Source organism: Molothrus ater, chromosome 5, assembly GCF_012460135.2.
Source record: "Molothrus ater isolate BHLD 08-10-18 breed brown headed cowbird chromosome 5, BPBGC_Mater_1.1, whole genome shotgun sequence".
Classification (NCBI taxonomy): Eukaryota; Metazoa; Chordata; class Aves; order Passeriformes; family Icteridae; genus Molothrus; species Molothrus ater.
This window is the reverse complement of record NC_050482.2, coordinates 6,697,366-6,720,813: the sequence shown is the minus strand read 5'-3', so window position 1 is coordinate 6,720,813 and position 23,448 is coordinate 6,697,366. Positions and strand designations below refer to the sequence as shown.

At 39.7% G+C, this 23,448-nt stretch overlaps 1 protein-coding gene across 1 annotated transcript in view; it reads right to left on the bottom strand.

Moving 5' to 3' along the window:
* Positions 1 to 23,448, bottom strand: part of CDC123 (cell division cycle 123) — a 32,988-nt gene that overhangs the window by 5,311 nt on the left and 4,229 nt on the right. The window contains exons 4-10 of the mRNA XM_036401656.2: positions 22,913 to 22,945; positions 20,402 to 20,497; positions 19,122 to 19,228; positions 12,836 to 12,884; positions 11,154 to 11,229; positions 8,153 to 8,275; positions 4,851 to 4,879 (exon numbers count right to left, since the gene is read on the bottom strand). Of these exons, the coding sequence (XP_036257549.1) occupies positions 4,851 to 4,879; positions 8,153 to 8,275; positions 11,154 to 11,229; positions 12,836 to 12,884; positions 19,122 to 19,228; positions 20,402 to 20,497; positions 22,913 to 22,945 (513 nt within the window). The remainder of the gene's footprint in view (positions 1 to 4,850; positions 4,880 to 8,152; positions 8,276 to 11,153; positions 11,230 to 12,835; positions 12,885 to 19,121; positions 19,229 to 20,401; positions 20,498 to 22,912; positions 22,946 to 23,448) is intronic.

Genomic DNA, 23,448 nt, shown 5'->3' with positions numbered 1-23,448 from the left:
ATAGAGTTTTATATCACAGCAAGCTATCATGTATTAATTTACTTTGATTTTTTTTTTAAATAGAAGATCAGAGAGAGCTCAAATAAACTGAATTTAGTTCTATGCCAGAATGTTTTCAGATGAGCCCACCAAAGTTCTGGCTAATCCCCATGATCCACCAAGATCCCCAGAAAGAATGAACAAGGAACAAGGGAGAGCACTAATCAAAAACCACAAAAAAAACCCAAACCCAAACACGACCAAACAAACAAAAAAAACCCAAACTACCTACACAGGAATTTTGCTTTCCATGAAAAACCACCTCAGCAACACTGCACCATCCAGCACTCCACAAAAATTGCTGTTCTTAGTGTTACAAGGGACCCTGAAAACAAAGAGCAGGGTCTGCAAAATGGTGGAGCTCATTAAACCTCAAAGATGCTGTACAGACATAGATAAATAATGAATAACTTAAAAGCATTTTTAATATAGCCATTACTAGCAGTCCACACTAGTTTCTATCTCAGCTTTAATACATCTGTGTTCCAAACAGCTGTGGTAGGGTGCACAACAGCACAACTGCTTTACAACTGAAAAATGAAACAGAGACTGACAAGATGTATTAGAAGTAACAGACATGGGGGGGAGGAAGAAATAGTCTGTGTTCCTTGAGGCACTTCAAGAGACACCCCCAGCACTGGGCCATCTTCTCTTGCCCAAGGAAGTATCAACTACTCTAATAAAATAAAACACTAATAAATTATAAGGAAATATGTCTACAGCTGCTAGTAAAGATTTGCAAAACCAGTATTGCATCTGGAAGAAATGAGTTCTATCAAACAGGGAAGGAAAAAGTTGCAGTATCATAAGCAGGGCTGAAGAGTTTTATTGTGTTTATAATAAAGATCAACTGGAATTGGAAAACAAACCTGGAGACTATGTAGCTACTAAACATTAATTTTGCTCTCTCCTCTTTTCTGAAGGATCTTCTGGCTTTGAAAGATCTTGCCCATCTTGATTCAAGCAGGAAATACATTCAATTATTTACACTACAGCCATCTGGTTTCTAGCACACAAAGATGCTTTGGAAGCGTCGGCAGAGAGTAACAGGGAGACTGCCTCCCCACCCTGAGCTGTGCCACAGGCACTGACACTCTGTGGGACTGCAAGTGATGCAAACCTGTGAGCAGAAATGTTCTGGTGCCTCTGTTACCATCCCCAGTGAGCTCCTGCTGCAGGTGTGGGGAGTCCCAGCAGAGACGAAAGCACTGGTTATGACTTGCAGGCCGGAGCTGGGCCAGCAGCCCAGCAGGGAGCTGTGGTTGCACACAGGCTTTCACAGGTGTCTGTCTCAGGGCAGGTCTAAGCTCTCACTGAGCACGTTTTAAGAAGCCAAAGCACAGAAACAAAAGTGCTGAAACCAGACAGCTACAAAAGAAACTACAAATTGGGGGGCACAGAGCTGAGTGGTTTCGTATCTGTTCTGGAAGGGTGAGCAAGCCCAGATCTGCGTGGTTGAGCTGCAAGACCTCTGCACAAGTACTGGCACCACCAGAGCAGAGAGCCAGTGGGGCAAGCTCTGCTGTCCTTTCCCATCCCTGGTTCTCCTCAAATTCTCATGATAAACAGTCTTTTGCTAATGGGGGTGACTTGTCAGCTCCAAGAATCTGTGGGTTTAGATTCTATTCATTCTATCACTCCAGAAAAACAAGCTAATGAACCAATTTCATCACACACAGAAGCAATGGCTGGCAAAGTTCATTCAGCAGTTCAGAGAATCTTTCCTTGCATCAGAAATATTTCTAATACTTCCCTATGAAAGGCTTTCACAGAAATTCCTCTTCATCCCAAATACATCCAGCTCAGCTTTTTCTCAGGAACATTAAGATCGTTTTTCTAGAGAATAAATGTACCCTGGAAAAAACTGAAAATTGATTCTGAGACTACTGAAAGCAACATGTTTTTTTTGTGAGCACCCAGCAGTGTTCCTCCACCCCTGCAGACAGCAGTGCAACAGTTGTTTCCTTGAGATGGTTTTAAATCTGCACTGAGCTTTGCTAGCTGCAAATTGATGACAAGTGGCAAAACAAACTCAATCTCTCTTTTCAGGGCTCATTAAAAGGAGTGTATATAACCCTGGGTCAGTAATCAAACTGCCTTTTCTTAAGATGAAATTCTCTCTCAAGTCTTACATGCAATGTCATGATTTAAATACAGTTTCAGATAATTTGCACTGTGTATCTAAAAAGCAGTAGTAAGGCTGTTTGTCTGCTGTCTTTTGCCTGCTATTAGCCATCTTTGCCGTACAAGAGCAGAGAAATGCACAAGCCAGGAAAAAAAAATGTTGTGCATAAGTGGAGGGGAAAAAAATTCCCCTACTTGTACTACATGGTGTTTTCTTCTCATCCTAGAAGAAGGAATCAATAGATTTACCACACCCTGTCAGCTTCATGTTTTTTTTTGCTAAGGCATTAAGCAGCAGGGCACTGAAAGGAAGTGCCCATGACAAAGCCTGTTGGTTAAAGGAAGTCAGAGACAGATAAAATGCAAACTTAACTGTTACATCTCCCTAACTCCAGCTGCACCTTCCTGCACAGTGACAATGCTCACAAGGCACAGACACAAGCACTGCTCTGCTCCTTTACAAGAGCTGGGAGCCAGCAGTGGTCTGCAGCCACTCCTTGCACTGCTCTGTCTTAGCACAGTGACTTGTCTTGAACTTGGTTTGCTGCTCACACCTGGGGGACAGCAAAGAGCAACAGCAGAGCCAACTCTCAGGCTTTTGTGAACTCCCCCCTCCAATTCAGTGAGCAGGACCTGTGGAGCCAACTCCAGACAGCTCTAAAGCAACTGAAGTGAGCACGGGGAGGAGACTGCTGTCATTTACAACAGTAACAACAACTTGCTTCTCCAAGCTGAATATTTAGAGTTGAAAGGATTTAAAACAAGCAGTCAGTGAACATTTCCCTCCTTCTGTAGGTGAGGTTGCTGTGCAACCAGCCTGATGAGGAGCATGGGCTCTGGAAATTAATCATGCTCACAATATTCTTGTGCTGCCTGTAACTCACACGCCAAGGGAGCGATGAATAACACAGTTGCAAACCACAATAGTACGTGTGAAAGGAGAAGCATCTGACACACAAAGGGCTAGCTGGCAGTTTACAAGACCTGAGGGTAGAATCCACCGAGAGAAATCTACAAACAGATATATTTTATCTTGACAGATGAAGAAACACTGCTCATTTGAGATACCACAGGCTGAAACCATTTACTTAAGTAATTTCTCTTCATGCCTCAGCTACGAGGCAGAGCACCCAACGGCAGAAACTGGTTCAATGCTCAAGTGCTGCTCCTCATTTTCCCTGACAGCATCCTCATGTCTGTCAATTTGAGCCTGGGCAGGTAATTTCAATTACAGCAGAGCTGCTCTAGCCCACAGCTTTGTTTTAGGTACCAACATTAAAAGCTGGGCTGAGAAATTGAGAAATGGTGCAGTCGTTGTTTTCCACATGAGACACAGTTCCTGTTTTGTAAACTATGGCATGATTTACTGTTACACAATTACAAAATACTTAAACAACATTCAGAATGAGAATCAGGACTTACTTCCAATACACTCAACTCTAATAAAGACTTTCTCCAATCACGCCTTTCAAGCACAATTCATCTGACCAAATATTTCTCCCCACTCACACTAGGAGAAGTCAAGGTTACTAACTCTGATACTGGCACCTCTATAGAATTATTTAGGTTGGAAAGGTCCTTTAAGATCATCAAATCCAACCCTTAGCCCAGCACCTCTGTGTTCACACCTAAACCACACCCCTAAACACTACACCTACATATCTTTCAAGTAGTTGAGGTGGGATGCTTCTCCCCAACTCCATCACTGTCTGGATGTTGAGGGTTCTGATCTGCCCAACTCTCAGAACCACAGCTGGAGCAGCTTGAAAAGAAAAAACTGGCTTCCATCTGTCACAAACTGGGCACACCACATTCACACGCTCTTTGGACAATTATCCCTATCCTAGGCTTCCAGATATGAACCATTCTCCAATCTCACAAGGATAACCTGAAGAAATGTTAAGGATAATTTTGATGAGTTCAAATGCTGTAGTGAAAAAACAAACACAGGGAAAAAAGAAATAAAGCCCAAGGAAATATCTGTCTTAAAAGAAAATGCCTCAAACCCGTTTGTGTGTTTGAAAGCTATTTGGAGCATGCCCTTAATGAGTCACAGAATATCCTGAGTTGGAAGGGACCCACAAGGCCACTGAGTCCAGCTCCTGGCCCTGCACAGGACAGCCCCACAAATCCCACCATGTGCCTGGGAACACCACCCATAACCACATGCTTCTAATTTTCAGTCAGCCCTGAACTGGTCAAGCAGTAGGACTTGATGACCACTGTAGGTCCCTTCCACCTGAAATCATCTATTCCACTCTAAATTACTGCAGCAAGGACTCTCATGTCATAATAAAAACTAAGCTGCCTGTTGTAGATTCACAGAACTGAGAAAATTACAGTCAGAGCCTAAGTTCTGTGCTTTAGAACAGACAACTTCTCTGGAAGATACTAACTAAATAATTACATCACTAGCACAGACATATTTACACCCCTAATCCTATTATTCTCCTTCTGTAGACAGCATTTATCATAGAAAAAGATCTGTGGAACAGATTAACATCAAGTAGGTTTTGCTTGGTGTTTTTGTTTGGTCAGGGTTTTTACTTTAGTGGTATTTTTTTGTTTGTTTGGCTGTTTTTTTCCAGGACCACTTCTAGGAAGACAAAGCTATTACTTGCTTGATCTTTGTAGCATTTCAAGTTTTCAGAGAAGAAACAATTATAGACAACCTATTGTTCACTTACCCTGCTGTCTCTGTACACATCAAAAACAACTGAAAAGGAGAAAAAAATGTTAATTGTATAATAATTTCACAGAAGATGTCTAAATCTGAATAGATACTTGTGTACACAGCACAATCTGCAAAGTCAATATGTCTAATGAACTGCAAGCCAGAATTGGCTATACTTCTAAGAGGGAGCTGAAACATTTCAAGAACTATTGTTAATGCACTGGGAAATCAGCTGCTGGGTTTTTCCATTTAATGCTGGTTTCTTCTGTTGATTTTTCTCCCATGAAGAATATCTGATAAACTCTTAGCCCAGAGAGCTTATCCTTGACATTACTGCTGTTTCGTTTAGAGCAGAACAGAGACGTTTCAGGAAGGATCAAGGCTTCACTGTGTTGGACACTGCACAAACATTTAATAAGAGAAGGTTCCTGCTCCAGACACTAGAATTTCAGCAGCTAACAAGACAAACAGGTTGTAGGAACAAAGGGGTCAGTGGCAGTGAAATGGCCATGTTTGATGTCACCCAGAGCAGACACAGCACACCTAATTAATATCAACAAATCCTTCCAACAACTCCCTTGCCACTCAGTGACTGACTAAAAGCTGCCTTGCCTGGCTCCACTGCTGTTCCTCCCCTTGGCTTAATTAAACATGACTCTGTATATGCAGCTTTCCATCAGCTCCTGTTCTGTATGGTTAAACAACCTTTGAGCTGTCTTTCTATTGAGCTAGGGAAATCAACAGGGAAGCACTCAGACATGGCTACATGCAAAACTTGCACCAGTTTAGCAGGAAGAAAGGGAAAAAAATTTAGAAAGCCTCAGACAAGTGCTATATGGTTACTTCCTTCACTAATAAGGGAATATTTCAGCTAAGAGATTTCCCAATACATGTGGATAAATTAAACTCAGGATGTGACTGCAGAACACTTGAGTCTCAGGAAGCTGCCTGTCAGGAACAGGGATGTTGACTGATCCCATCCCTGCATGTAAAGCTTAATCTGACATTTCATGTGAAGTTGGCTGGGCTAAGGGCAAACCACAACTCCACAAAGCCAAAGCCAGTCACGTAGCTGGTTTTTACCATGCAGCCCAAAAATCCTCACAGCTTTTGCACAAGCTGGGCTGTGTCAATGCCAAAGGCACTCCAGGATTAAGTGCTCTGCTCTCCCAGGAAGAGAAGCCCTCAGTGGCTAAGCCAGTCATCAATGCAAAGGGGGGTGCAGGAACCCCAGGATTTCTTCTCCAGCTGTTCAGCTGAACTTTTAGTGCCTGCACCACATCCTCTCCTTAGTCATAGCCAAAAGATATCCCTTGCATCTGAGGGTTTCTATTGTGAGGCCTGTCAGCCTAAAGCAAGCCCATGGTATTCACTGAGGCTAGCAGTATTTATTGGGATTCACACAGCTGGAATTCAGACTGATTGCACTCTGGTGACTGGTTCAGGACACTCACAAACACTGAACAAGAAGAAAACCTGAATTATTCCCACTCTCAGAGCAGGAGTGTCCTGTGCCAGTGAGACTGTAGTGAAACTTCACCAGAAACTGCTCTAAACAGAGGGAAAGCCAAAGCCCAGCTCTGCACTATCAACACCTCCAGAGCACTGCTCTTACTGGGCTCTTACCAAAGATATTTAGATGGTTCTAACATAATTTAGAAGTATTTATAAAGCATTCACCCATCTGTTATCCTACTGCTCTGACTCTGCAATGCTTCAGCTGCTCTGACTCAACTCTTCCATCTGGAGATGCTACCAGACCAACTGGAAAAAGCAGAGCAAACAGCATCAAAATCCCCAATGAAACAAGAAGTCAGGAAAAAAGCTGTAATACCTTTCCTTTTAAAAGCAAACAAACAAGCAAACCCAGATTTTTATTGTTAACAACACATATGCTACCAAGGCAGTGGATCAAGGGAGATGATGGGGGATAAATGCAATGTGATTTTAAAAAAACCCCACCCACAAAAACACAGAAAACATTTTCTGCATGGCATTTCTCTGCAGATGGACCAGCATTTAGTGCCTAAGAATAAAAGGTTAACAAACCTTCATGCCAGAAGGTTGCCCTGAAACCTCCTTTTCCCTCAAGGCAACTCAGATGGCACCCTTTACATAAGATGACATTTCAGACCTTTCAGTTCACCAGCCAGGCATTTCAGAGCCTAAATCTAGGCATCAATTTCCAAAAAGGGTGCCCTGAATTCTTATCTATCAGTTGATTACATACCAGCTAAAATTACATTGAGACACAGAGGAAAATTAAAAGGCAGTAATCAGAATGCCAGATCTATATTACTGATCTTACTTCAAAATGTAATGGACTTATTAAATTAATGTACTATTCTACTGGTCTTCTCCAAGCAACAGTCCATGAGAACTTCTCTGGGCTGAAACAGAGCAGCTTTGCAGAGTCAAATTATGAAGAATTGCAATATAACAGAGACTGGCACTTGAAGGTACCTTTTTCAGACAGTTAAGAGAGGACAGATCTATTTGACTTCTCTGGTGTATCAGTAAAACCACTAATAATGCTTAAAGACACTTCTAAAGGTTGACTTTTCAAAGCATTAGACATGACAATAAAACTGCCAGAAAATTCTTATGTTTATGGGTTTTTGCTGAGCTGAAGTTTGGGCCATGCCAGACCTAATTTAAATTTCTTCATCATATTTTTCACCACTATTGATCACCCATCATGATGCAACACCATTCAATTATCACTAAACCATGTTAGAAAACTATTTCAAATCAAATTTGCAAAGGACTTCACATTTAGAAAACAACACAATTTACTTGGACTGATTAGGTGTATCAAATACTGTGGCCTTTATTCAAAGGTTTTGGCACCTAACCTGGTGTGTATTGATATTCTAGAAGAAATAATTAAAACTTCTAGAAAAGAAACTTAAAAATCCTTTATTCAAGGAATACCTCAATAATTTAGCAGCAAACATCTGACAACACCTTTATAAACAAGTATTCTTCTCACTACTGAATGCCTTTTGTCAAGGATCTCCTACCTTGCTTTTCTGGCATAAAAATTATTTTCAAGTATAAGGGGGAAAAGCTTTTAAAAAAGTTATTATGCCTTTTGAAGGGATCTTTCACTCATTTCTTGTGTTTTCTTGGAGAGCTCCAGCCTATTCCTTCAGGGGTTTTTTTGTTGCCAATGTAATTCCAAACTTTTGCTGCTCAACATGCCGTAGCCACAAGAGCTTTCAGATCCTCCCAAGCTAAAGAGAACCAAGCCCTGTGAAAGCAAGAGCAATGAAGAGAGAGATGCATACCCACAGATACCCTCAAGATACTTACAGTCTTCATCCAAGAATTTGTATTGTATGTGTTTCTTGAAAAACTCCTGGATGGACCTACAGATCTCCTCGTGCTGCTTAGAGATATGATCGTAGTACTGGGTGTAGTCCCTCTGTGAGATACCTGTCAATAATTTCAGGTAATTATAAAGAGCTCTAGGCATGCAAAAAACCCAACCAGAAAAAAAAAAAAAAGCAGTTATCAGGCACAGAAGATGGGGTTTTCCCCAGTTTCTACCTTTATTAGTGACTTACTGTTTAGCTTTATTCTGCTATACTTAAAGTACTTGCATTAGGAATCTCTTCCTTGAACAGCTCTGGAATTTTGTGAACCTCTTTTTATATGTACACGTTTGGAATATTTTAAAGTGAATTTCAGGAGTAAACTTTGCCTGTGTTTAAGGACCAGCAGTCCTTAAGTTTCCACCTCCCAACTTTTCCTTTCAGTTTTATTCCCTTTGGTTACTCTGGTCCAAAACTTTGTTCTGCACATCACAGTAGGGACCACAATATGGAACAATGAAATGCCAGGAGTGAAGGCTAAGCTTGCACATTAGCAAAGCCAATATCCAAATGCTTGGATACCACAGATTCTCATTTAACTGATTTTTAAAGTGTGGAATAACATGTGCCTGTTTGGTGAGGCACTAGAGGTGAATCCCTAAATCCCCAAATCAGTGGGATGGCATGCAGGCCAGACCTTAGTGCTCCCATTTGCTCCCTCAAGGGTTTTCTTACCTATGCAGACAAACCACCCCTCCCACAAGTTCTTAATTTCATACATTTGTCTACAAGACACTGCTTTAAAATGACATCAACAGGATTATACACTTGCATGCATCTTGAATGACAAGAGTTCTCATACAGGATATGTGTCAACATAAAACATTGCAATACCCTGCTTGACAAATGTCAAATCCAAGACCTGCCCCATCACTGCAGAATGAGTAATTCAGGCTATTTACATACAAAAAGAGACAGAATTCCCCAAGAAAGATTTATCAGTGACCTCAAGTTTGCTGTTTTAACCATATACAAAACACAGAGTTTTACTGTAAGACCATGCTGACTACTGCCAAAGATGTGCTCTTTTTTAAGAAGTTCGTATAAAAAGTTTGTGATGTCAGTGGAACTTTGAGTTTTTAATACTACTACAAAGCTTAACTTGAGTCTAAAAAACAAAACCCAAAAGATTATGGCATCTAAGGGGATGCAGATGTGTAACTGGAAAATCATTCACTATACTGCAAGTATCATTCCTCAGTTTGACTGACAGGCTTATTAATTTTAAGAGTATGGGAACATATTGTGAAAAATCTTGGAACTATCTTCAGAAATGCAGCTGGAGTGCTAGCTAAAAAAAATCCCATACTGGCAGATGTACTAGGTTTCAAAACCTGGCCATGAAATGTACAGAGTGCTTAATTAGCCAGTGTACAAATGCTTTGTATCTCTGGCAGTTATGGTGTTCCAGCATCACAAGGCAGGACAGGATTCAGCTCTCCTCCCTTCAAAATCTCTGTCAGGAGCCATTAAGCAATACAGACTTAATGGAAATCTCTGCTATTAGGAAGATAAACTCTGTTACAGGGAGCTGTAATGCACTTGCAACTGGCATAAATGGAGAGAAAATGGGAAGGTGAGCATAGGAACACCAGACAGAACAGCCAAATAAAAGGGCTTAGGAGAATAGTGTGTGTTGACAGCACCTGATTAGCACAGCTCAAATATCTGTGTGCAGGTCCATAGGAAACCCAAATCAGGAAATGAAGAACAGGGAGCGTGCTCCTAAACGTTCACAGAGGTGGGACTGCATGGAGCAACAAATTGCAGACAGCTCCCAACAGGTACAAAAAGGCACAGCCAAAACAAGTGCACACTCACCATGCTAAGACAGGAGGAACAGTGAGAACTACAAAGCCAATATCCCTGGCCTTCCATATCATCACAAGGAACCACTTGTGGATATGGAGCTTGGTGCTTGTGAATATGCAGGCATGAGAGGCAAAGTGAGAAAGCCCAGTTTTATCCTAAAGCAAAAAAGAAAATCACCTTTCTTCCTGTAGAGCCTGCATTTGCTCCATCACTGCCATAACACTTCCTCTTTAGAAGAGTTTAGGCAGAATGATTCAACCTTGTTCAGAACAAATAAGCACTAATCCTGTGCTATTTGAGTTTCTGTTCATCTCTAAAGATTTCATGGTAGACCACACCAAAATCAAACTTCAGAGTAGTAATTAGCCTGAAATTAAACCCCTCAATTCAAGCACCTGTATGTGCACTGGGTATCTCATTTCCTGCTATAGTCAGCAGAGAAGAGTCAACACAACCAGAGGAGTAAAACTGAGCTAAATTTACCCTAAAATTACCCTACTCAGCTGCCTACAACACATGCTGTAGCACAATCTGCCTGTTCTCCAGCTGCCAGAGGTCTCCCAATGCACCCACCAGCTCTGTGCATGCTGTGGATGGATCCCTTGGCTCTTCAGTGCCACTTGAAACGTTTTACATTCAGGATTCTGCACTTGAGTAACAGAACAACAGGCTCTAAGTAAGTACACTGAATTTAGTATGAACTCAAGATACCTCCTACACCTGTGGAGGTGTTCTGACCTCCCCAACTTTCTGCATATAACATCCTCATGGGGTCATGTATTTACAGCCCAACACACAACTGCCTCTGTATTCATTCTGCAAGTTGGAGTCGATGCAATTTGCTCCTGAATATAAAAGACTCTGCCTTTGGGTGAAGTTTCTGAATTAACAATTAAATTAAGAATATTTCCACTGTAATGGCAAGCATGCTGAGCTGTCAAGCTTTCAAATATAGTGGAAAGTGAGATGTGGTAAACCACATTTTAAATTACAGAAAGAATAAACCATTAATTTCAGAAATGAGGTGTGGAAAGAAAGAGCTTTCTTCAGCCTTAGCTCTAATTCAGGGAATCAGAGAAACTCCTCAAAACTTCATCCAATAACTTTGTTTTTAAGAAATTCCTTACCTAAAAGCTTGTTTTCCTTGACAAAGCATCTGAATTCTGCACCAGGGATTAGTTCACACCATTTGCGAAGAACAAGCTGTGCAGGAAAAACAAATGACAAAGCCTTGTTTCAGAGAAGTAACAGCATCCTTTTGTCAACAGGTCTGCCTTTTAGAGCTACAGTTTTGCTGTAATGATGACCAGTGAGACTAGAGAACAAAACAATCTTAAATCTGAAGTTCACATAGTCATCTTTGAAAATCTTTCAAAACAATTAGATTTATTATTAATTTCAGAGACTCACAGAATGCTTTCAGTTGGATGGCATCTCTAAAGACCACATAGTCTAAACTAGCTTAAAGCAGAAAGGTTCAGATGAGGACTGTCAAGCATTGGAAGGGATCCCTCACAGAGGCTGGGCAGCCTCTACCCACTGAGGTTTTCAAGACAGATTTTATAAAATGCCAAATAGGACAATATGATCTCATTCCTTACCCAGCTTTGAGCATGAGGATGGATGAGACACCTCCTAGGTCTTAGTCTACTAGGGACCTCCTGAGGTCCCTACCCACCTTGATTATCTTATGCTCTTCCACTTTGTACAGTATTTATAACTGTGAACTCATTTATGCAACAACTTCCAAGTTACATTAATGATAAAACATGGAAAATGAAAACCCTGCTGTACAACATAACAAATCTGTCATGGAATTGGCAGAAAGTTGCTCCCTAGTCAAAGGAGCTGATGAGCAGAATTAAATTTATCCAAATCAACCTCTATTCTGGTACACACCCAAGCAGAACTCTGTGACGCCTTTGAAGGCGCAAACCAGTTAAAATAAGGACACAGGACAGAAATAGAAAGCAAACTATTATAGTCAATAGGACAGACTGCCTGGGAATTAAAGCATCTTTCTGGCACTTTCTCAAGTTTCTGTACTTCCTAAGCTGAAATATTCTGAACGATTGGTGTTTTTGAAGGCCCCAGTTACTGCTAGTGGATGCTGGAAACTCCCAAACCCTTTAAACTGCAGCAGAAAGCTTCAGTGACCAGAGATGACATTCCTAACTATGGTGTTAACATTAAACTCTTTGTTCCAACTTTTAGATGTCCTGTATCTTTAAAGCACACTTTAAAATAAAACAAGGTTCATTCACTTTTGCAAAGCCCTTTAAGCCCACTGCATGATGACAAATGTTATATTTACATAAAAACTATTATTAGAGAGATGACTAGATGTTACCACAAGAGCAGTAGCTCCACATTAACAGTTTAAAGCATCTCTAGCTGAACATTTTGATCTGGTAACAAACATGGGAAACAAGATGTGACAGAGCAGTTCAGGATGTCCCCAGCCACTGCAGCAAGCCTCACCCTTGGTAACCTCAGTGTGATGTTCACAAGCAGCTCACCATCAAGAATGTATTACTTTGAGCTACTGAACTTGTCCTTCCTGTCACAACCTGACAGACATGAGAGGACATTGCAAGGAAGCCTCTCCAGTCTGCACTTCAGCCCACCTGATCTGCAATTAAATGAACTTCTTACGACCTGCAGTGCTGAACCAGACTTCCCTTCATATTGAAAGCAACATGAATAAAACAAACATAATACATTTAATGGACAGAAACCCAGCCACAAATGTCACCCAGCCTGTGAGCAATTCTTTTCAATTACTTAGAAATCATGCAAGGAGTCCTACCTCATAGTTCAAGGAAGGATCAGGGGAATCATCAGTACAGTGAATAAATCTGGAAAAGTAAGGCACAGGCTTCAAAATCTGCTTCACGTGTAAGATTTTAGCCATAGTGAGAAAAATAACCCCAACTGAAACATAATTGAAACCCCAATAAAAATAACCCCAAATAACCCCAAACTGAAAATAACCCCAAACTGAAACAGGTCTCATGTGAAACATAAGAACTACTGTTAAATTATTTCCAATATGTACAAAGAAATAAATTGCAATACATAACAACTCTCCTTTTGACAATAATCATGGGGAAAAAAGCAGAATAATCACCTCTTTTATTCTAGTGTGATTTGGAAGCACTTAAATCCGGACAGGGGTGTGTCCAAAACGTCAGTGTTTATTCACTGTTGATTTATTTCTGTTTGAATCAACAGTGCTGCTCTTTTCCCTTTGTATTGTTATGTTGGCATAACTGAATTCTCAAAAAACCCAATAAACTTGAGCAATCTAATCCAGTTTCACTGCAGCATGTTTTGCCAAGTACTTTTAATGTTTAACTTCCCAAACCACACAACAGAGACACATCATCATGCCTTACAGCAGTTCATTTCCATGAATAAAGGATGCAAAACAGCGCTGCAGCTCAGCACTCCTGATTCCATAGCATGGTATTTTCTAAATTAAGAGCCTTAAGAAATACTCTTACAAATCCCTCGAGAGTGGGATAAACAAAACTATTTCCACAACTCCAAGCAGATGTCAAGGTTTTGTCCCTTGTGAGGGGCTGAGTGTGCTGGTCTCCTTTCAGGAGCTAGCAAGAATGGAGGCAGTTATAAGCCAAGTCAGCTTCCATGTACCTTTTTGTCATTTTACAGTAAACCTTGCAATAGATTCTGTAACTTTCAAAAGGTATTCACAGAAGAACATGTGATTTTCTTCCATTTCTACTCCCTGACCTTATTGGCAACAAACTACTTGGAAGCACAGAACTGTGTTAAGGGTCATTGCTGAGCAATAGTCCTAAATACAATATTTATAGGATCTCCTTTTGGCAGTGAACTTCATTCAACAACCCAAAAACCTCACATAAACACTGCATTTGTAAGACATGGCTTCCCAGCCTTTGGTTTGAAGTGAAGAGCTATTGTAAGAGTTCATTCTGTATGCTGCCAGCAGAAATAAATTTCACACATTTTAGTGTAGACTTTAATATCCACAACACACAGAAAAGTAGGGCAATACAGGCAGACTTTCCAAAAGCACAGTGATCAAACACATCATATATATATCTGTAAGCCTGTGTAAACAGATAACATCCTTCAGCTACAGTTTAGATTCCCCACAATTTAAGATCTGTCAAAGCAACAGAAACAAACCCATGAGAGCTCACAGTTTTGCTAGAGTCAGAATTGCTCCCTTACTGGAGTATATGCCTATCATGCTGAAGAAAATATCCCCCCCACACACAAAGCCAATAATAATAAACTTATCTACAAAGGCAGCTGAAGTGCAGCACATGGAGTTTTACAGTGCCTGCACATGAGGACTGGTATTACCTCTCACAGACTTCATATCTGAGATTGGGGTACCTGCAATCTACTTCATTCCAATTACAGTCTTTTCCAGCAGCCATAAAACCCCAGCCTTATAATCAAAATTATTCCCTAACTCAACTCCCAAATATTTTGGATAAGAGTTATGTGGGGAAGGATGGTTCCTCTTCCATTGTAAGTCAGAAAATTAAATCCTTCGATGCCATCCCAAGCCCCACAGACTGTGCAGGTATCACTGCCAAATCAAGCACACAGGCAAAAATACTGCAAGACATGGAAAGGGAAATTTTTTTTGAACCTTAATGACACAGGACTAAGTGCAAATGATGAAAAAACAGGTGAACACAGCACAAGACAAAATAAACTCATGTTTTTGTAATCTAATTTTCCTTCTTAATATTATCATGAGTTTTCATTGACAAAAGGCCACCTTTGTTCAGGGAGTAAATTTTGGGTGATTTGAGGTTGCAATTTTATATTTTTTACCAGCTCATTGTAACATTTATTGCTGAAACCCATCTGAACTTGTGTACTACAGATGAGCTTTTGATCTCTAGAGGCACAATGCTAAGTGGGGTGTCTTCAACCCACATCCTATTCAGGTTTGGACATGCTTGAAAGAGCAATCAGAAAGATGTCAGGCACCCCAAATTGAGACATGCCTGGGCTGTATTTTCTGAAGCCTCTGAAAATTGTCATTTTGAATACTATGGGTGAAAGGATCAAACTCTTCTGTTGTGTTCTGGTGAACAGCTTTTTTACAGAGTTACACTTAGAAGTCAAGACCAGAAGGATCAAGATCTCTTTATATGTGGCAGCTCTATGTCAAACTCCAAATGCAAATACTTGACCACAGGACATAACTACAAAAATGATTATGCAGGTCAGTTTTCAACACTAAGAAAAGCAAAGGTTGGCAAGTTTCTCCAGTACCCACCCTACTAAGAAAGTCATGAACTCATCTGCAAATCACTGAGAGAATTAGGAACTATTATGAATATGATGAGAATTGTAAAATTTATTCTGTACCTGATACTTCCCTGATATTATCTCATGGTTTATGTTAAAATCTTATTTAAAAAAGAATAAGGAGAAGTTTTTACGAGACTTCGAACTGTATCTTTATTCCTTTAATATTAAACCTTGCTGGAACTCTGAGGCCTAAAAGAAATTGGAAATTCATACACCACTGAAAAGTGAATCTTGTTCCACACTGTAAATTGCTAGGAAAAATAGGCAAGAGTAAAAGAAAAAAATCACCATCAAAGGCCTAATTTTCCACATCCTTTCGTGTGCAACTGCCTACCTTCAAACAGTTTATATTAAAGCCTAAACGATCAACTCCTGCAAAAAGATACTGGAGTGCTAAGGCACATTCTCTTCATGGTCCAACACTGCCTCCTATGTTTCGGTTGGGAGAACACAGGCTCTTATTCCTCCACATCTCAAAAAGCTTTGAAATTTTCCTACAATTTGGAATTCAATATTAAAAGCATTAAGCCTGGCATCAGAAATGTTGTCAGAATGAAGAGGCACTATCTCATCATTAGAAGTACTGCTAACATTTCTATCAGTCTCAAGGTGAGCAATCAATCATGCTTTAACAAAACATAGTCCACCCATTCTAACAATAAGGAAGAAAACTGTATTTTACACCAATACATCCACCAGGGCTACACAGAGCTTTCTGCTCAAAAGAGTTTTAACCACTTAACAGAAATCCCAGTTAGAAAGGGATTTTTTTATCACATATACTCAACACTAAATTTCTGAAAGCCTACATTAATTCCTGAAAAATTAAGATCACACCACCCACAAGATTTTTTGTGAACTCAGCTAAGTAAAACACAATGCTGACTTTGAAGCAGAAACAACATCAACTGCATTAATGAGTACATCGCTCTGAAGTCTTTGTTAATTTATTTAAAATTAACATGATGGAAAAGGCAATTTATTAGTCTGAACTCTTCAACCAAGGTGTCAGCATCATGAAAGAATACAAACTTTTAAAACAGTCAAAGCAATTTAATCATGCTCAGTATATTTGCAATGAGTCCATATTTTTTAATAGTTTGAAGTTTTCTCAGAACTTGAGACAGCTGAGAGTTACAACAAGGGCATTCCCTTAGCTGAACAATGTTTAGAGGTAGACAGGAATTGGGAGAGGGAGAAAAAGGCAAAGAAAGTGGTTTGCCTTAAGTCCCACATCACTGGCTCATATTTCTAGGTTAAAACCCAGACCTACAAATTGCCATTGCAGCACGTTTACCATATTATGGCCCATGAAGTGGATATTTAAGTTTATACAATTGCACAGGAAACAAAACAACACCACCAAAAAAGGGTATTCAGCATTTCAGCTGTTACTTATGTAGGGCAAGAAACCTTTAGACCATACTGAGCATTACTGACAAAGTAGAAATATAGTGCATTTCTCCTCTCTCCAAGTAGTCCTTCCAAGGGATTTGGATGCATTATGTATGTAATTTTCATTTGTTCAGCTTCAGGTTCTTATGCCAACTACATTTTTAATTTCTGCTTGCTAAGGACTAGTGAACTGGCAGCTAATCAATAGTATAATTAAGGAGGACCACTGTTCTGATTTAGCCATAATCATGGCACTGTTTGGAGACATTCTGTACAAATAACTTGGTCATTTAGAAATACCAAGCAGAGACTGGACAATAATATATATGCTTTAATCAAGTATGACATAGTCATAAATGACAAGATATACACAGAGACCAAGGTGATTTCCCACAATCATGTCAGAAGCTTTACTTTTTTACCACCTTAGCTGCACTATCTGGTGGTCTTATCACATTGGAAAAGGAGCCTAAATGGACTGGAGCAGTGGAGTTTGAGGTGTTGCCTTTCTGCAAGAGGTTATTCTCCCAGAGCAGGATCAGGAGGAGGGAATGTGCCTGCTATGGGCTGCTCAGCCACCACTGTTCTTGTGTGAACTTCAGGTGAAATCACTGCTGCTCCAAGGCAACAGCCATGCTGTGAAACCCCACAGCACAGCCCCAGAATGTCCTCACTGCCCCTCCGCCAAGCCAGTGCTGACTGCAGGGGTGAAGAGCTGAGGCACTGACTGGAACTGAAACAAGATTAATCTGGATAGAAAATACACTGATTACAGTACCAGTGAAGGTGGTTGAACCAATTCATTCTACCATTCCATACAAGGAGTTGCCACATCTAAATCAAGTGGCACTTGCTGAACACTTGCTTGTCTCCAAGAGTCACTAGAAAACAGTTAACCAACAGGAATTCTGCAAACAGCTCTGGGTAGTTTTTGCTGGACCTCTTTATGCATGAAGACAGTAAATACAAACTCCATACTATTTAACATTCACAAAGAGATGATGCCAAGTGTGCAGCCCTTTTCAGACCTACAAGAATCAGTCCTGAAAGCCATTGCAACAGAAATTTTATTGCTCAACTCTATGAACAAGCCATCCTCCAGACACCCCACCTATTAGGGGAAACCATGAAAAGCAGCTCCATGGGCAAGCACCAGAGGCCTCTGAGAATTCACTCACCTCTGACATGTAAACTACAGATTTCTCATCTCCCTCATTCCTTTCATTCTCTGTGACCCCAGAATCATGAATTCTCATTCTTCACAATTGTTTCCCAAGCCCAGCATACTTTTCAAACTGTTTTATCTCTCCAGTATCTTCTCCCCTCCTCCTCAGTCTCTTCCCCAGCACCTCCTCTCATTGCAGGTTAGGCATGATATAAAACCCAACATCAGAACTGGACTTACAGCCCTGCTGTCAAGAACCCCTTTTTTTTTCTCATGTACCAAAAACTGGGAGAAGAGAGTCTCAGTAGAGTTGCAGCAGGAATAAAAAAGAAGGCAGTTGCACAGCATTAATGTAACTAGTTTCACATTTTAAAAAGAAAATGTTTATCAAGACATAAGCCACTTGACATGAAACTTACACCTGTTAACCCCCTGTAAGGCTCCTGGAACAATGGCTCTGCATTTGACTGAGTCTCCAGAAAGATCCTGTACTATAAATAAGCATTGAATAATTACTGGAAAAGAATCTCTCAGATACCAAGCCACAGATTGCCCCTTTTCTTTGAAATTCTGCTTGTCTAGGAAAAAACAAAAAAGTAACCATAGTAACAGAAATATCAACCCCAGTAATCTCATTTTCTTTCAGAAAAATGCTGTATTTTAGAAATGAGTTACATAAATCAAGGAGATGCAGGTACTACAGGAGGAAACTGTTCCTATACAATTAAATACTCCCTTCATGTGAGCAGATTAAAATCAACCCCAAGCACATAATACTTTTCATTTTATCTGTAATTGCTGTCCTTAGTCATCTGGAATGGATTTGTTTCAAGAGCTACAAGAACTTGGGTTCAGAACAAGCTCTAGAAATATCTGAAATATGTTAGCAGAAGTCTCAAGCATCTTCCAGGCAGCCACACAAACCTCAACAGCTTTAAAATAAGAGGACATGGTAAAGTCACACTGTATTACCATAAGAAGTGGCACCAACAAGGAGGGTAGCAACAAGTAAACACCAAGAGGGGTGGGAAGGCAAAAAATCTCAAGAATACAACATGACTTGCTCTGCAAAGGTAGTCAAAAAAATACATGTTCTTAGTCCATACTGTCAAGGCACACTGGTTGCATGTGCTACTTTAAGGTGTTTCTGGTTGCTTTTGGCTCTTCCTGGCTGTGGATAACTGAGATTGTCTGCTGGAAATGGACTTACGGCTGAGTGAGGTCACGGGTGATGAAGTCTGAACTCTTGAAGAGGAGGAAGATGTCACTGAGAGCTTTACATTTCAGAGAGCTGTTCATTGCTATCCAGTAGGCATCCTAAAGAAACACAGAGATACCTGAAACACACCTTTATGAGCAGGAGAGACTGCAAACTCCAAGTCTATCTAAATATTATGCAAAGTTTGAAGTACATGCAGAAAATTATTTCTTTTTATTTTGAGGTAAACTTCATTAGTGGTTAAAAGAGAAAATAGTGCTTGCTTTCCTTATGAATACTCTGATGAAAGCAGTGCAAATTCATTTGCAAAATTAGGTTTTTGCCTTACTGCTTCCAGGAACTTTCTTGGATTCCTTGATTGAACACAGTGTCTCTTGAGAACACAGAGCAACAATATTTGGGTGCACTCATTCTTACAGTATAGTTAAGAAATAAACTGTGTGTGCTTTTCACGTTTACACCAAGTTAAGTTTTCAACTGGTATCCTGAACAAGAGCCTGCCCATCACACAACATCTGTGACCAGGATATAGGTTTTAGATAGGAAAGTCAGTGCTGCCATGCATCAGCCTCCCTAAAAATGCACCATCACCACCTAGTGATAGACAAGATATGACTACCTAAAATTAACCAGAGGAAAGTTTATTGCCTTTTTTTTTGAAACTGGGGTGTTTTCATCTTTATACCAGGTAAAGGTTTCAACCAGTATCCTGAACAGGAGCCTGCCCATCACACAACATCTGTGATCAGGATATAGGTTTTAGATAGGAAAGTCAGTGCTGCCATGCATCAGCCTCCCTGAAAATCACCATCTAATGATAGACAAGATATGAGTACCTAAAATTAACTAGAGGAAAGTTTATTTCTTTTTTTTGTCATATATAGTGATAGAAAAGATATGAGTACCTAAAATTAACTAGAGGAAAGCTAGTTGCCTTTTTTTTTTTTTTTGTGGAACTGTGGTGCTTCTCATCTTTCTACCAGGCAAAGGTTTCAGCTAGTATCCTGAACTAGTTTTAGATAGGAAAGTCAGTGCTGCCATAGATCAGCCTCCCTAAAAAGGCACCATCACCACCTAGTGATAGACAAGATATCAGGGAAGTGGTGGATTCCACTTAAAGAATCCATCACTTCACTGATACCTTGGGTATCACTTCTTCCTTCCATCAGAACCACTACTCTCTTCTTCTTTCCAAAGCATTGAGAGAAAACAAACACAAAACATTTTGTATGACAACATCTGTTACAAGTTTTGGGAGCCAGCATTCTTACCCTTGGAGCACTCCAGTTGAGTTTAGGAAAAACACTGCCACCCAAGGAACTTATTGCTTCCTGAACTTTAGCTGTGAACTCAGGAAATTCTGGTGCCTGAACAAAGAACAGAGAAGCAAAATATAAATTTCAACACATTTAACAGTGAAGTGTAGCCATCTTCTAAATACTGCTAGAAATACATATTGCACTAGAAATAAGTCCAAAATCAGTATGAACCTCAGAAACATAGTGCACAATAAAATCACTTAAATAAATCACTTTATCAAATCTGTCATTTTTTCAATCAGAGAAAACTAAAAATGCTCCCAGTTCTCACTCTCATTACTAGCAAGTATCACAAACTTCAAACCCAAAACATCATAACAGTCACCATGAAATCTGCAACAGCTGGCAAAAATACAAGTCAAATAACCAAACCTTAAATCCTTACCTGCCAGTTTATATCCTGTGATAGATTACTGTATATAAATAAGATCCAGTAATACTTAAACTTCTAAAGAGTGATTTTAGAATTAAACATATCTTTATCAATTCATAGGCAATTTGAGTGACAGTTGCTCATTTAGGCTCTAGTTTTATAAAATGTTAGTAATACTTTAACTAATCTGCTCTTCAATTAGGTCTTAAAGTAGCTGCTTAACAATATATTGATTCAAAATAGAGGACACACTGCAAAGGTTGGACTAGAAAACCTTGCCTTGTAAAGCACACTGAAAATCTAAAATTGAGGTAAAAAACCCCCAACTCTTCAGGTTGCTCCAAACTCTACCCTGAATGTGGTGCTACAGAAAAAAAAAAACAGGTTGCTGACCTTTAAAATAATATGAAAGGATCTGAAGCATATGTCAAAGATTTTTCATATAATAGCATTTATAGCAAGAAGTATATAGGAACACTGTTTCTGCCCATTTTGAAACTCAATTCTAAAGTAACTCCTAGGCTAAAGCTAATTGATGCCTCTAAAACAACAAAACCCTCACAGCCATACAAGTGACTAAAAAACCTCATACATGCTGGCATCTCCCCACTGCAGCTTCCCCAAATGCAAACATTTAAAAAAACCTTCTCACATTTTAGTGCAGTGACCTAGGCTGAACTTAAGCATTCTGATCCTTTCCTTCGTACATTACCTAGTCTCCATGGGAAACTACACTCAGAAAACTGAAAAAAACCACTTCTCTAATTTTAGTTTTAGACTTTCAGTTGATTCTAGAAACTGCTCCTGCAAGAAGTAAAACTCTTCATCCACTGCATTCTGATCCAAGCTTCTCTTGTTTTGACAGGAATCAGGAGTCCTGCTATATATGTAATACCAGCACATACTAAGCCTCCTTGGGAAAATGTTACCAATGATTATTTGATTTATACAAGAGGATAAATATACACACAAGAGGAAAGTTCTACAACTGCATAAACAAGCTGGACTCCATCATTTCCTGAATTCTGAATGCCTGGCGTTGTAACCATTAATATTAATGCAAGTTATTCTAAAACCAGAATTTTCTGCCCCTCCACTTCCCTCATGAGGAAGCTGTGGACTTACCTAGAGTCATTTGCCCTGTGCTCTTCTGACAGGTAAATACCTCTTAATTATGTATTTCCTTATTGTGTTCTACATTATAACAGAACCTGACTCAAAACTCTGGTTTTACTTATTTACCATCATCACCATGAGCTTTGCAAACCATGATGGATCCTAAACCCTTTGTTTTAAATAACTGACAGTTAAGGGAATCTAGGCTATCAAAGGTTAAATATTTGAACTGAAGATTAATCAGTGTGCACAAATTTGAAATGGATTAGTTTTAAACTCTAGGCTATAAATTCTGTGCTAGCAGAAGCACCACTCAAAGCAGGGCTGTGATTATATGGCACCTAATCCAACACGAGCAATTCCACACCCTGATTTAGGGACCTCAAGTCACAGCATCAATGGCAGACAAGTGCCTTGAGTACTTTTAACTCTGACAGTGACAGGGCAACAGCAAATTTCAAAAACAGATGTAAGAAAAACATCAAGAAAGCCTGGTTTGCATCCATTATGATCTTGATTCCATGTGCAAGGAGACCATAAAGACAGGAAAGGAAAAAAAAAACATGATATAGAGAGATGTACTGAGAAGAAATAATGGCACATCAAGAGAAAAGTTGTGCCGATTAAGCTGCAGGGGCTTGGTTTCTTCTGCATCCAGTTTGATTAAATAATTTGGAGATACTCAAAGTGGTGAAAATGAAAGAGCTATATTTAGAGGTGTACTGCAGTTCATTTCCTATGGTCTAACAAGTGCATGATTGTCAGGGATGAAGAAAAGTGTTTTATTTTAGTTAAATATAATTAAGCCAGCAAAACCTTTTGGAAGTTACAGATATCTATACTGCCATCCATCTGAAATGATTGAAAAATGTTAAATTCAGCAAGAGATATCTCTAACAAGCAACAAGTTTGTATCACAAGGCTGGAATGGAAAACTGCTGACAAACCCACACTGGGCTTTTACAGGACCTTACCTTAAGTGTTGTAGTGTTCTCATCATCTGACCACTGTTGAAAATAAGAACAAACCAAAGGTTACCATCTTCCTGAGCCATCCTTTATCATTTATGAGCATATCAGAATTCATGCAGCCTCTTACAACATGTAGATTAAATCATTGCCCCAGACAGCGTAACATCACCATCCTGCAATTATTTTGGCTATTAAGTAAGACAGGAAAAACCCAGTATATTCAGCAGAAGTACTACTCTAAAGTATTGATAAAAAGAGATCTCTGTATGTTTCAAATTTGATTTATATCAGAAAGATGGACATTTCAGAACTCAAGTCTTCCCTATCTACAGCTTGTCCCTGGCTCCAGCACTTCCATCCTTAGACCCCCATCCATTAGCTTCACTTTTATTTCTTTTTCATCTCCTTTTTGTACCTCCTGTCACTTTGTAATTACAACATTTTTCAGTGTTTTTCCTTCTAGAATGGCCTTCTGAGTTATTATGGCCTCAGAAACTTTCACTGTTTCTTGAAGTAACTACTCCAAATGTACTCCTAAT